Here is a 13118-nt window from a genome sequence, read left to right as displayed (position 1 = left end):
TGTAGTGGACAGCAGTCTGCTTCTCAGGTGCAGTCTTCACAGCAGGTCTCTTTGCAAGGAGCAGGTGTCAAATGCCTGCAATCTCCTTGAATCCGGGACATTTTCCAGGTAGGGCCCTGAGGGTCTTCTAGGGTTTGTCTTCAAAGTGCAGACCAGCAGAGCAGACTCCCTCTGTTCGGGTGCTTCACTGTGTGGTTGACAAAGGATGTCGACCCTGGAACTCTCCTGCTGCCCACTCCATCTTACCCGGCATTTTGTTCCTGCCACACACCCTAAAGCTGTCCAGAAATCAACCCTAAGGTACCTCTGGCCTTGACCTCTGCAAGGGAGCAAACCCACATAGCTCCCCAAAGGGCAGTCCCCTGAGCCCTGACGCAAACACTAGCTGCGTCCAGGGCTTTCCTAGAAAAATCCTGGACCCTCCTCTAGTGTGCCTGAGATGCAACTAATGCAAGGCTTCTAATTAAAACATATTAATGATGGATCTCTAAGGAACTCATGGCACTGTTATGTTAACTCAGAGTAGTTCCTGAAAATTGAGTAGCTTCCTACATAGTGCCTGGCAAGGAACTGGACAGGCTGCCTTCTCTAGCCCCTCCCCCTAGGCTTTCAGTTTCCTACTGAGTGTTGGCCAGTTTCAGACGTCCAGGGGCAGCTGAGCGGTATCATTGGAGAGCTTGCTGCAGAAGGAGCAGGTAAGGGACTGGGGTGTGCATGGAGCATCCAGGTGCACCGCAGGTTGAGGGTTCTGTGGAGTGGGAAGGGTTGCCTCAGAAAAGGAATGAGCAAAGGCAGAGCTGGGCCACCAGTCAAGCAGTTGGGATTCAGAAAACACAGGACACAAGGGTCAGGGCTGTGTTCAGCATTCATTCAGCATCCGGCAGGACCTGTGTGTCTTTAGGTGCCTCAGCTTGGCTCTGGAGGAGTAGAGGAAGTCTGTAGTTCTTCAGCTTTCACTGAGTGGGGCAAGTAGGATGGAGTTCCCTCTGCCCTCTAAACATGCATGGAAGAGGATCTGGAGGGTGGGAGGACAGACACTGTGCTCCAGGTCTGTGAATAAGAAAAATGCACTCACCCAGTAGCAGAGATTCCTGCACATTCTCATCACCCACGGTGTATGCACACACTTTTTTTGTGGGATCCTGAGCCTTTGACCTTGCTTGTACCTACACCCCAAACATTCCCACATACCTACACGCACACATACCTACACGCACACATACACGTTCTGACTAGATACCAGGGTGCTCAGTGGCTCCTCCTCTCTTCATTGTTTCCTGTGAGGGCAGCACTTTCTCAAACTACTTCCCACCTTCAAGTTAATATCTGCAGTTTGAAAATCACATCATCTGTCTTGGGTCTAGGAGTTCTAGGCTGAGCCTAATTCCCTCGGGGCATCTATTCTGTGTCTCTGGGAAGTGAGGCCCTGAAAGGGATGGGGTCCTTGCAGGGAGGGGGCCATCTGCTCCCAGCAAGGGTGGAGAGTTTCTGTGTTAGCTACCCTTCCTAGCCACAAGCCAGTGGACATAAACTTCGTGAGGCTTAGCACTGAGTGGACACACACAACAGGCCACTAACATGAAGGAAATGCTGGCTGTCATCCTTCAGGCAATAACTGAATCAGGGCCCACTGTGCTTCTTACTGAGCTGGATGCTGTACTGTAGAAGGCAAACTGACTGCCAGCTTCTAGCCTCATGTCCTGGAGGTGGATGTTCCACTCCGTCTGTGACACTGACCCTGCAGGGCCTTCACATCTCCCAAGGGACTGGAACAGGATTTGTGGGGTTGGAGTCTTCAGTCAATGGCCCTAGGGATTATGTCTTTAAATGCTTCAAGGCAAGAGAGACCCTAATCTATCCTTTGCTTGCTCTGCCTGGAACTGAATGGGGGAGTTGGGATACATCCTTATCTCTTAAAGGACATCTTCAGGCAGCAAAGAGCCCGTGGCCCAGGAGACAAAAGTCTACTGATGGTCAGGAATAAAAGTGTTGTCTCTGAGGCCAGGAATTCTTCAGTGACCTCCAGAAGGGATTCAAAGTAGCCCAGTCCACCACAGGACAAACCTCTATGACAAGATAGTAACCTTGGCCATCTTGAGTGGCTTTACATAGATCTGCAAAGGCCCTAGGGTAGAACATACAGTGGTGCTGAGCCTGAATAATGTGCTCTACACATCATGATCCAGGAAACACCTACAACCAAGGGACCCAGTGCTGTCCTCTACCCCACTGCCAACTCCAGCCATGAGGTTTCACCTACTGAAGAGGAGACAAGTAGGAAACAGAAGATCCAGAAGTGGCCTGCCTAGTTTCCTCTGGTTAGAGAGGCAAGGCAGATTGAGGTTAATATGAGATGCAGCCCCATATGCAGCCTAGTTTGGGGATGGGACAGCACCCCAGACAGGGTCCACTCTTCATCAACTGTAGTTCTGAGAGCAGAAGGGAGGCATGGGGACTCAGCAAACCCACAGTCAGCGTGTTCAACAAGATCACTTAGGAGGTTGTGTTCTGGCAGAAACTTTGGAGAAAGTGTTTCATGGCACTTTCTCAGGGAAAGTATTAGGTAGATCTTGTCAGTGGTGGAAAGCCCCCTCAAGAGAGTTGCTACACCTTTCTAGAAGTTTCCACCCCAGCAACCCAGAATGCTGGAAAACTGGTTATGTAAACCCTAATGATGGGTAGGGATGGGAAGACTGAAATGCATAGGCTGCATTTATAGGGTACAAAATAGGTTCTGGCACACTCCTGGTTCTAAGGAAATAAGGTACAGAGTTAGGTCACCATTCTGCTTGGGAAACAGATCTAGAGGAAGATAAAAACCAAAGAAGGGAGATTATTTAGCCAAGTGTTAAGTCAGGTGTCAAAGCTGCTTGCTGAAACTTGCAAAGTAAAGGTGGATACCCAAGTCAGGGCCCCAAGTGCCTGAGTATCTGGGCTCTTGGTGTAGTGGATGGCTAGTCCTGCTTAACCAACGTCTCATGACGTGCTACCCATGGCAGACTCTCATAGTCACAATTTCCAACATGACTTCCAGGAAGATTTGAGAACTTGTGTGTGCGTGTGTGTGTGTGTGTGTGTGTGTGTGTGTGTGTGTGTGTGTGTGCATATGTATGGGTGGGTGCATATGTACATATTTGTGGAAGGTGATGTTCCTCAGGCACTTTGCTTTTTTGAGACATGGTCTCTCATTGGCCTGGAGCTTACCAAGTAGGCTAGGCTGGCTGCCAAGCAAGCCCCAGGGATCTTCCTATTTCCACTTCCCCAGTGGCAAGGTTATAAGTGTGTGTCGCCACATCTGACTCTTTTTTAAATTAAAAAATTGTAGTCTTATGTGCATGGGTGTTTTACCTGCATTTATTATATTTATATATATATATATATATATATATATATATATATCCATATATGTGTGTGTATACACATATATATGTTTATATATGTATATATAATGCTCTTGGTTTCCTGGTGCCCTTGGAGGCCAGAAGAGGCCATCAGATCCCCTGGGACTAGAGTTACAGACTATTGTAGGTCAGCAAGCAGGACTGGGAATCAAACGCTCTAGCCCTCATACCTGACTTTTGTTGTTGTTGTTGTTGTTGTTTTCAAGACAGGGTATCTCTGTCCTGGAACTGGCTTTGTAGAACAGGCTGACCTCAAACTCACAGAGATCCACCTGCCTCTGCCTCCCGAGTACTGGATTTAAAGGCGTGTGCCACCATGCCTCACTCAATACCTGGCTTTTAAATGTATGTTCTAAGTATCAAACTCAGGTCGTCCTGTTTAGCACTTTAACAGCTGACCTATCTCTTCAGCCTCCAGTAAACATTTTAAAGCTAAAACTTGAAGCTTTGAAAGAAAAAACAGGCAAGAAAAACATTGATGTGTGGAGTCTTTCAGTTTCCAAGGAAAAGAAATGAGAGAGGAGAATCATTGAGAAAGGAATTCGCCTTGTGTGAAGCAGACAGTGTGCTTCTCTAAACACAAGTGTCTCATAAACCAATCAGAAGTCAGACGGCTGCATGAGAAACTGACAATGGCTTAGAACGGGCAGTGTGCAAAATAGAAACCAACCCCAAGGAGCAAGAAGCAGCCCTGGGAGATGAGCATTGGATCCCTGTGCTGTGAGTCCAGGGATGAGTGAGTAACAGGGAGCAGTGGACAGGTTCCAGTAAGAGGAGCACTTGGGGCAAGAGGTTCTAAAACCTTCTTCATGTATCTGGGATTTGTGTGTGGTGACACCAGTTGGGTAAAGCCTGGACTCTTGGTCACTAGAGGGAGGCTGCAGGGATTGAGGAAAGGCTAGGGCAAGACCAAAACCAGGGCCTTATACTTGCTAGACAAGTACTCCACCACTAAGTTAAATCCACAACCCCAGCGTTAGTGTTCTGGTCTTCAGGTGACCACAAATCCCACAGCTCACAACCACAGGAGTTATTTTCTCATAGTCCTGGGTGTCAGAAATGGAAGCCATAATCATGTACCACAATGCACAGTCTTGGGAGGGTCCATTTTTGTCCCGAGGCTCCAGGAGACCAGGTTTTGTGGCTGTGGACTTGTGGCCTCACCAGTTTCATCTCTGCCTCAGTGTCAGATGGCCTTCATCTCTGTGCCCATGTGTCAAATTCCTTCTTCTAAGATATCAATCCTACTGGGTACAGCTCACCAGGTCCAGTACAACCTCATCCTGACTGGCTACACTGGACTAGCTTAATTCCAAATAAGGTCATAGTCATTCAGTGGATTATTGTCTTGAGGGACAGATGGTATGAAAGGGAGAGACAGAGGGAAGAGGGAGGTGTTGGAACTAAGCTTCACAAGAAAATGACCTCATTTGTGTGTGTGTGTGTGTGTGTGTGTGTGTGTGTGTGTGCGCGCGCGCGCATATAACATACACAGGACATGCATAAAGGACGGTTTTACATGCTTCTGACTTCTCTCATCTTGTGTCTACCTAGCAGTTTCTATCATATACTTTTCCTTATTTTTTTCTTTGGGAGAGAAATAAGGTAGTGGCGAGCAAGGCAGAGTCTCAAGCTCAGGCTGGCCTCAAACACAAAGAAACCTTCCCGCTTCACCCTCCCAGTACTGGAATGACAGGGGTGAGGCACACGACCAGCTGACCTCTTACTTTTCTGTTGCAGGTTGTTTTTAAAGAAGCATGGGAGAAATGTAGTGATTTAAGCAAACTATCCTTGTAACAATAAATTAGAAATAAGAAAAGGGTCCAGAGTGGTAGCACATACCTCTAACCCCAACATTCAGGAGGCTGAGGCAGGAGGATCTGAAGTTCAAGGTCAGCCTGGGCTATATAGGAAGATTCTGTCTCTAAATAAAAAAAGAAAAGGTTACTGTTGGTTTTGTTTTTTGAGATAGGGTTTCATGAATCCCAGGCTGGTCTTGAATTTGCTATGCTATGCGGATTGACCTTGATCTTCTGATCTTCACGCCTCTACCTCCCACGGGCTGAGATAACAGGCATGCAATACTATGCTTGTCTGGAAAAGCTTTTTAGAATAAGATAAAAAACAACACTAACTGCCATAAACTCAAAGATCTCCAACCGAAGTCCTGGAACCACACAATACAGACACAACTTCATGCTGTCACCCTGAAACAGCTTTAAACATAGCTGTTGGAGGGAGAGCCCCTTTGCCTTGCCCAGAGTCTGCTCCCAGAGGCTTGGGAACAGGTTGCAGGTGAAACAGCAGCAATGTGAGCCAGGGTGGAGGTGGAAGTTGGTGCTGAGCACAGGGTAGGGCAGGAATTTGAGAGTCTGGGGTTGCACTCACATAGCCCAAGATGGGATGCTGTGCCTCTGGATGGGTTTGTTTAAACAAAGAAGGAATCCTATGCAGACTGTGGACCCTGGGCACTGAGGTATGTCCTATAAGTCTGTGACTGAGTACCAGCTGATGTAAGATATTAGCAACAAAGGATCTGGATATGGTGGCACACAGCTTTTATCCCAGCACTCCAGAGGCAGAGGCAAGTGTATCTCTGTGATTTGAGGCCAGACTAGGCTACAAAGCAAGTCCCAGGCCAGCTAGAGCTTTATAGTAACATTCTTTCTCAAGAAAAGAGAAAAGAAAGAAAGAAGTTAGCAGCAAAGAAAATTCAGAGCTGAGTCAAACAGGTGTATGGAAATCCTTCCAGCTTTCTGGTCAATATTTCTTTCTATAAATCACTCAGGTGTGATGGTACCTGCCTCTAATTCCAGAATTTTCGATGTTGAGGCAAGGAGGTACAAATTTAAGGTCACCCTGAGCTACATAGCAAGATACTGTCTAAATAAATAAACAAACAAGTGACTTTAAATGTTCTCTCTGCCATGACGCCATTCCCATAAGCAGTGTCATCCAGACATTTGCTAACTTCATGTGTTTATCACAGCCTATGATACCTCACCAAATACTGGTGGCTCAGAATCCTGCAGAAGCTCAGGTATTCAGGTAGGGCTGATCAACAGCTCAGGAACTGTGGGCTGTACACCCCTGGCCAGGCTAGGACTGCTCCCACCAGGCTCTGCAGCAGCCTCATGGGCCTCTGGCTTTTGTGTTTTCCTTCTTCTAGGTAGTGCTCCCAGACAGCTGGAAATGACAAGGTTCTCCTAAGGCCTCCCATTCCACCACCTGGCCATGAAGAGCCGCCCCTCGGTGTCCATTGTCCACACTCCCAGGATGTTCGGTATACTGCTCCTCGCTGTTTCCCTGAATGCTCAGAATGAAAGTAGGTCTGGGTCTGATGCTAGAGGAAAGGGTTCAAGGGTGCAGACAGGACGGGAAGGACACACTGAGGTTACGTTCAGGAGATAGCTGCCACCCAGCAGACTCAGCACAGAACACAAGCGGGAGGCCTGGTGCTACAGAAGTGTAAACTGTTTACCTCTGAGGATGGCTAACAGCAGAGGGCCAGCAACACTTGGAGCTGATGTTAGAACACTGGTGGGACTGCCCAAAACTATACCCAGGCTGCAAGGGAAAGAGGGTGCCCTGGCCAGGCAACGGGGGCACCACATAACTGAGGACCTGCTTTACCTCCTCTGGATACATCCAGCCTTGTCCTGCAGCCTAGGCATCATCTGGACCCAGACAGACACTCAGGACAATCAGAGTGGGTGTAGAAAATGGGGCCCAGGGAGTTCCCCAACACAGCTCTCCAGATCCAACATCCCCGATAGGTAGCAAAACCACTGCCATTCCATTCCTTCCAAACAGTTGTGTGCCTATCTTTGACCCAATCAGTGTGAAATATCTCATATTGTCTCTTGGAGAGACACCTGCCTCTCTGTCCATGGCCTATAAGAGCATCCAGCAACTGAAATGCAGCTCTGCCTTGCCCATATGTGATCATCTTCTCCATACAGGCTGGGACAGTCCTATCTGCACCGAGGGCATATTGTCTGTGCCTAGAGGTAGTCGTACAGTGATGACCTGCAACATCTCTAACACCTTCACTGATGTCTCCATCTGGCTGATTGCCAATGGAAAGGAGACGGCCATCTTCAAAAAGGAGCCCCAAGGAAACTTCCACTGGAGTGGGTGGGACCTCCAAGTCCAAGGGGGCCAGGCACAGCTTGTGATCAAAGACACCCAGGACAGCCACACAGGGCTGTACTTGTGGCAGCTGCATGGATGCCAGAAAGTTTTCAGAAACATCACCCTGAATGTTTCAGGTAGGTGAGGGCTGTGGAGTAAGGAAGTAAGAGGGGATAAAGGCCAGTGTGCAGAGTGTGGTGAAATATGGCAACTTGAGGGACAGGAAGGCGGGCAGAGGGGAAGGTAAAGACTTTGGTCTTTTTGAGGAGCTTAATCGGTCTGAGATGTGGAAAGGAGCTCCCTTGTCCAGGGCAGAAGCCCATCAAAGGTGGGCAGGAAGCAGTTGAAGCCAACACACATCTTTTCCTGCCACCCCTAAGCCTCTCACACATCAGCTGTGGGGACAAAATTGCACCCTGATTCTCTGTGCTCTGGAAGTTTCCAGAAGAATCTAGCCACTGTCTGGCCAAGGACACTCATGATACACCCTGCTATTAGAAATCCATTGTCACTAAGGATGTGCTAAGCCTTGGTGACCACAGAATGAGGCTCCAGTTCCAGCAGCATCCACACTGCCATGATCCTATTCCCCTTCCCACAACATCCTCCATCGTGGAGGCTTGCCACGGACTCTGTGCATCTTAAGGAGAACAAGTTCAGCCAGGTGTGATATGATTCCAGCACTTGGGAAGCCGAGAGGCAGGACAGTCATGAGTTCAGGGTCAGACCTTGTCTCCTGTACCTGGATCCTCTCCCCAGAACCCTCCTCACTACTCCAGCCTCACTCCCTACCTGTTCCAGTTTAACTCTGTTGCTGTGACAAACTCCATGACCAAAAGCAACTTAGGAGAGGAAAGGGTCAGTTTCTGCTTATGAGCAATGTCCATCATTGAGGGAAGTCAGTAGGAACTCAAGCAAGAACCTGAGAGACGGGAACCATGGAGGATGCTGCTCACTGGCTTGCTGTCTAATCCATGTCTCTCACCTCCTTTCCTCTTCCTTCTCTCCCTTTCTTGTTTCTTCCCTCCATTCTCTGTCTGTTTCTGTTTCTGTCTCTCTCTTGTACTCTATTTCTAAACAGGATCTCACTGTGTAGCCCTGGCTGGTTTGGAACTCACAGGAATCTGCCTGCCTCTGTCTCCTAAGTGCTGGAATTAAAAGTGTATGCCACCCTAGCTAGCTTTCTTATATAGATCACGACCACCCACATAGGGAATGGTGCCACCCACAGTGGGCTGGACCCTCATACATCAGTTAACAATTAAGATAATCCCCCATAGACATGCCCACAGGCCAATCTGAGCCTGCAATCCCTCAACAGCTCCCTTCTCAGGCTACTCTAGGCTGTGTCAAGTTGACAGTTAAGGCTAGCTAGAACACCACCCTAGCTACTTTCATGACTCATTCACAAAGTGGAAGTAATTGCAGAAGACCCCTGTCCTACCCATAGCCCTCTGTGTCACCCTCATATTTCTCTAGAGACCAGCACACCCCCAATGCCCATCCTTACTGCACCTAAAAATGGATTCCTCCCAGCCTGAAACCCACTGCCCACTCCATCCTTTCTGTATCTGAAAAGGCCCTAGTCTCCATATCCCTCTCACCCTCCCAACAACAGTTCAATCTGCTATAACCACTGAGCCCCTGAAGGTGAGCCTGATGGTAGTTCCTCCTGGGACCAGACAGCCCTATAGGACTACTGCAGCTGGAATTGGGGGTATAGCCACATAACACTCAATCTGATGGTATGTCTTCGACAGAGCCTTTAAACAAGGATGAGGCCACAGACACGAGGCTATCCACATCCCCCCCAGGTAGGTGTCATAACCCTGTCCCCTAGTTCTTAGCATTCCAGGTGCTCCTGCTGCCATGGAGCCAAGTGCTGGCCACCTAGGACCTTTCACCCTTAGTGCTTCCTTACTTGCCCACCGGGTGTCACTGCCCAGGAGGGTGTGGGGCCAACAGGTGGTAAACAATGGAAAGAATAGGACTGTGAACCAGTGAGGACTGGAGCAGTAAAGAACCAGTGGTGACAAAATCACCCCGACTACTCCTGACCCACTTCAGATCCGGTCAAGAGCCCTCAGCAAGAGGCCAGGCCCAAGACCCTTGTGGGAGTCGTGGTCACTGTCGTCCTGATCTTGGGACTCGCAGGAATCAGCGCAGTAATCTGCTACAGGCACCACCATTCCTAGAAGCCCCAGTAGATGTGTTCGTCAGTGCCTGACTTGAGGTATGTGTGGGGTCTTCCTGGGATCCTTACCTCATACCTCCTTGGGGGATTGTGGAGGCCTCGCAGGACCAAGACAGCAGGTCCCACTGCAAGAATGTTTCCAGTCTTCTATAGCCAAGAACATAGGCCCTGAATTGGTTCTGGAGAGATCATCTGTTCTCAAGGCTTGATTCTGACACCTTGGAGAGTAGCATGGAGTCTATAGTCTTCAGGATCCTCTCAAGACTCTTGAGAACTTGTGTTTAGGAGGGAACCTGTGGTTTCTGATCCAGGGTGTTTCAGACCTATGATGCATTGGAAATAAGCCCACTGTGGGATTAGACCCAGGTTCTGCTGGGAGGAGGTGTGTAAGGATGAGGTGAGTGTTCTTAGCAAAGGTGGCATGACCGTTCATATTATGAGATGATGGGTCATCTGCGCATGCCTATGCCTATCTGTACACAGGTCTGAGTTCAGAGATTCACTTCTCCTTTCATCTCTCCCTGTCTAGATAAAAAAGCTCTAAGTCTGTGGGCCAGTGGAACCTAAAGGAACTGCCTGCTTAGCTGATTCCAGAGAGAGGCCACCAGCACGGGCTTGTCATATTCTAGCCCTTGGCGGCCTCTATGACCCTCTGGAACCCAAACACTATGGAACCGTTATCACATGCTTGGGAGAGCAAAAGACTGTTCATGTTTGCTGGGCACAAAGGACCTCTCCCCAAGGATGATGCAACCCTTGGCTCTGTGCAGAGAAGGAGACAATGACTCTCTGGGGAAGAGTCTTGGAAGCTAGAAAACAGTTTGGGCGTCTCTCCGTCACATGAACAAGAGTACAGCCTCTGGACTGTGGTCTTCAGTCATCTGATCAGCTCCTTAACTCTTTCCAAAATTGAGGACTTTCCAGTCTGTGCAGCCCTTGACCCTCAGTGTCCCCATTCTCTGCCTCTTACAAAGGCCTGGGCTCCTTTTCTTCTGCTGAGACACTGAGGTCAGAGTCTCTCCACTACCCAAAGATCTCCAGTGCAAGTCTAGGGCTGCACCAAGATTTGCTTCAAGTAGGACTTGGGCACACACCTGCTTTCTGACTCACAATAGTAACAAGTTTGGGAAACCCAGGTGTTAAGTTCCAGGGGCCAAAATAGGAAGATTGGAAGTCTGAGATGAACCATCATCCCACTCTGACACTGGAAGGTAGAGCACCCTCAGGACAGGGGTCTATGGAAGGGTGTAAGTGTTTGCTGACAGGTATTGCTCTCCAAGGGAAGATGGCCAGCTCTGGGACTCCCCAGGGACCCCTCTTCAGCAGACCCCCAGCCCCGACTCCCTGATTCATATCCATGACCGACTGTTCTTTCCTGACCTTTTGTCTTGGTTACAATGCTGTTTTTTCTTAAATATAGATTTTAAAAGGAGTTTTTATAGAAATTCCACATATCATTATTATTATTATTAATTTTATCAGCACTGTTGTTGTTGTGTATGAGTGTAGGAGGGCAGGGGACAACTTTGGGGAGTCGGCCCTTGCCTTTCACCTTGTTTTGAGGCAGGATCTTTCTTGATCTGTTGCTGTGAGGTATATTCCAATGTGGCTAGCCTGTGAGCATCCAGACAGTTCTCCAGTCTCTACCTCCTGCTTCCACCCTAAGAGTGCTGGGATGACAGAGACACCCCGCCACATCTGGTTTTACATAGGTTCTAGGGATCAAGTTCAGGTCATCAGGCAAATGCTTTTAACAGCTGCGCCCTTTTTATTGACCACTAGATATGCCATACTTTAGAAAATCCTCCTGGATGCTAATCTTTAAATAAATATAGTAAACCAATGAAGAGATCAACAGGTCAGCTGGGAAATACAACTGTTAGTCAAAAACATAAAAATCTACAAGAAACCTCAGGCACTGGTGCCTGAATGAAAGCTGAGGCTAGGGATGCTGTGTGGTGCCTGTGGCCTCCAGAGGCACCCCATAGTTTCTCTGAGCTGCAGCTTGTGTCCAGATGCAGAAGAACCTGTGCTTCTCAGATCAAAGTAAGATAATCCACAGCACTTCGATGCTGTCCTCGTTTGGGGCCATGTGTTAGTTACTAAGCAGCTTAGGGAAGAAAGGTTGACTTTGGCTCAGTTTGAGGGTACAGTCTGTCATAGCAGGGAAGGCGTGGTGGCAGACGTGTGAAGCAGCTGGAAGCATTGTGCTCATGGACAGGACGCAGAAAACAGAGTACTGGTACTCATCTTGCTGTCTCTTTTGTGTTCAACCTGGAATTCTAATCCCAGCCCACAGGATGGTGCCTCCCACATCCTCCTCAGTTAATCTTTTCTGGAAACACTGGCAGAGACATATGGAGAGGTGTGATTTCACGGTGATTCTAAATGCAATCAAGTTGACAGTGCAGGATAAGGGTCACAGGTCTTGTCGCAGCCCACCAGCTCCCCAGGTCCCCACTTCCCCCAGGTCCCCCTTCCCACAGCTCAGGGCCCTGTGTGTCTTGGCCTCTGAAGCTTGTATGTGTTTTCTAAACCAGTAAAGTGTGCTGATGCATGAAGTTCGGTAAAAAGTCTGAATCTCTTCTGAGAAGGGAAAACTTCAAAGTCCATGAAGTCCGTCCCTCTGCCCCTGCAGCTACAGGACACTACAAGAAAACTGACTCAGAGGCTTGAATTGGGCTCGATTTGCTGCAGCTTTGGTCTTTCCAGGTTTTCTTTTCTGAGGATTGAGTGAGTGTCAGTCCCACAGTGTTTCCCTGCCCTGGTTCTGTCTGTCATCAAAGCCAATGAGAAAAGTCCTTCAGGACCTTCAAAGACCACCCAGGCACACGCTGCCTTCAAACAGGTTTGTCCTCATAGAGTAGGAAGCTAGTCTCAAGAAACTCACCTGCACATACACTGTACTGCTGTCCATGTCACAGGACCTCAAACTCACTACCAGCACAGGGAGCAACTCTGTCACTCAGACAGGAATGTGCTCTGGGCCATGCATCCCTGTATGATGGTGTACTTGCATTGTCTCTGCATGTGAACATGAGATCATCCTGCACAGTGACACACACTGATTCTGTCATTAGTATGAGAGCTCACAGGAGACTCTGTGATAGTACATGCTTCTCCTGCTGTCCTGGGGTGGTCAGGGCCAGCAGGGTTTTTTACCTTGGGTCTGGACACAAGCCTGTCACTTTCATCCTAAGAGAAGGACCACTCTTGTGGTATCTCCTGGCTACCCATAGGTCCCAATGACCTGCCTCTGCAGTATTCCTGGGGCAGTTACAGCCTGGTGTCTCTTTTTCAGAGCCTGAGCCATGTCTTCAGTCTGGCCAGTTTTTTAGTTCAGGTGCTGGTGCAGATCTGAGGACACAAGTCAGACTCCAGAGGAAAAG

At 48.7% G+C, this 13118-nt stretch overlaps 1 protein-coding gene across 1 annotated transcript; it reads left to right on the top strand.

Annotated features, from left to right (window-relative positions):
- Nucleotides 1-636: 636 nt before the first annotated feature.
- LOC118589927 (secreted and transmembrane protein 1A-like) lies at nucleotides 637-11126 on the top strand. The gene is made up of 6 exons (XM_036197635.1): nucleotides 637-695; nucleotides 6571-6726; nucleotides 7364-7672; nucleotides 9296-9349; nucleotides 9603-9768; nucleotides 10259-11126. The coding sequence occupies exons 2-5, from the start codon at nucleotides 6636-6638 to the stop codon at nucleotides 9728-9730; spliced, it is 582 nt and encodes a 193-aa protein (XP_036053528.1). The 5' UTR covers nucleotides 637-695; nucleotides 6571-6635; the 3' UTR covers nucleotides 9731-9768; nucleotides 10259-11126.
- Nucleotides 11127-13118: the final 1992 nt, after the last annotated feature.

Source organism: Onychomys torridus, chromosome 8 (assembly GCF_903995425.1).
Source record: "Onychomys torridus chromosome 8, mOncTor1.1, whole genome shotgun sequence".
NCBI classification, from domain to species: domain Eukaryota; kingdom Metazoa; phylum Chordata; class Mammalia; order Rodentia; family Cricetidae; genus Onychomys; species Onychomys torridus.
Note: the sequence above shows the minus strand (reverse complement) of the source record. Positions and strands in the feature narration are given on the sequence as shown.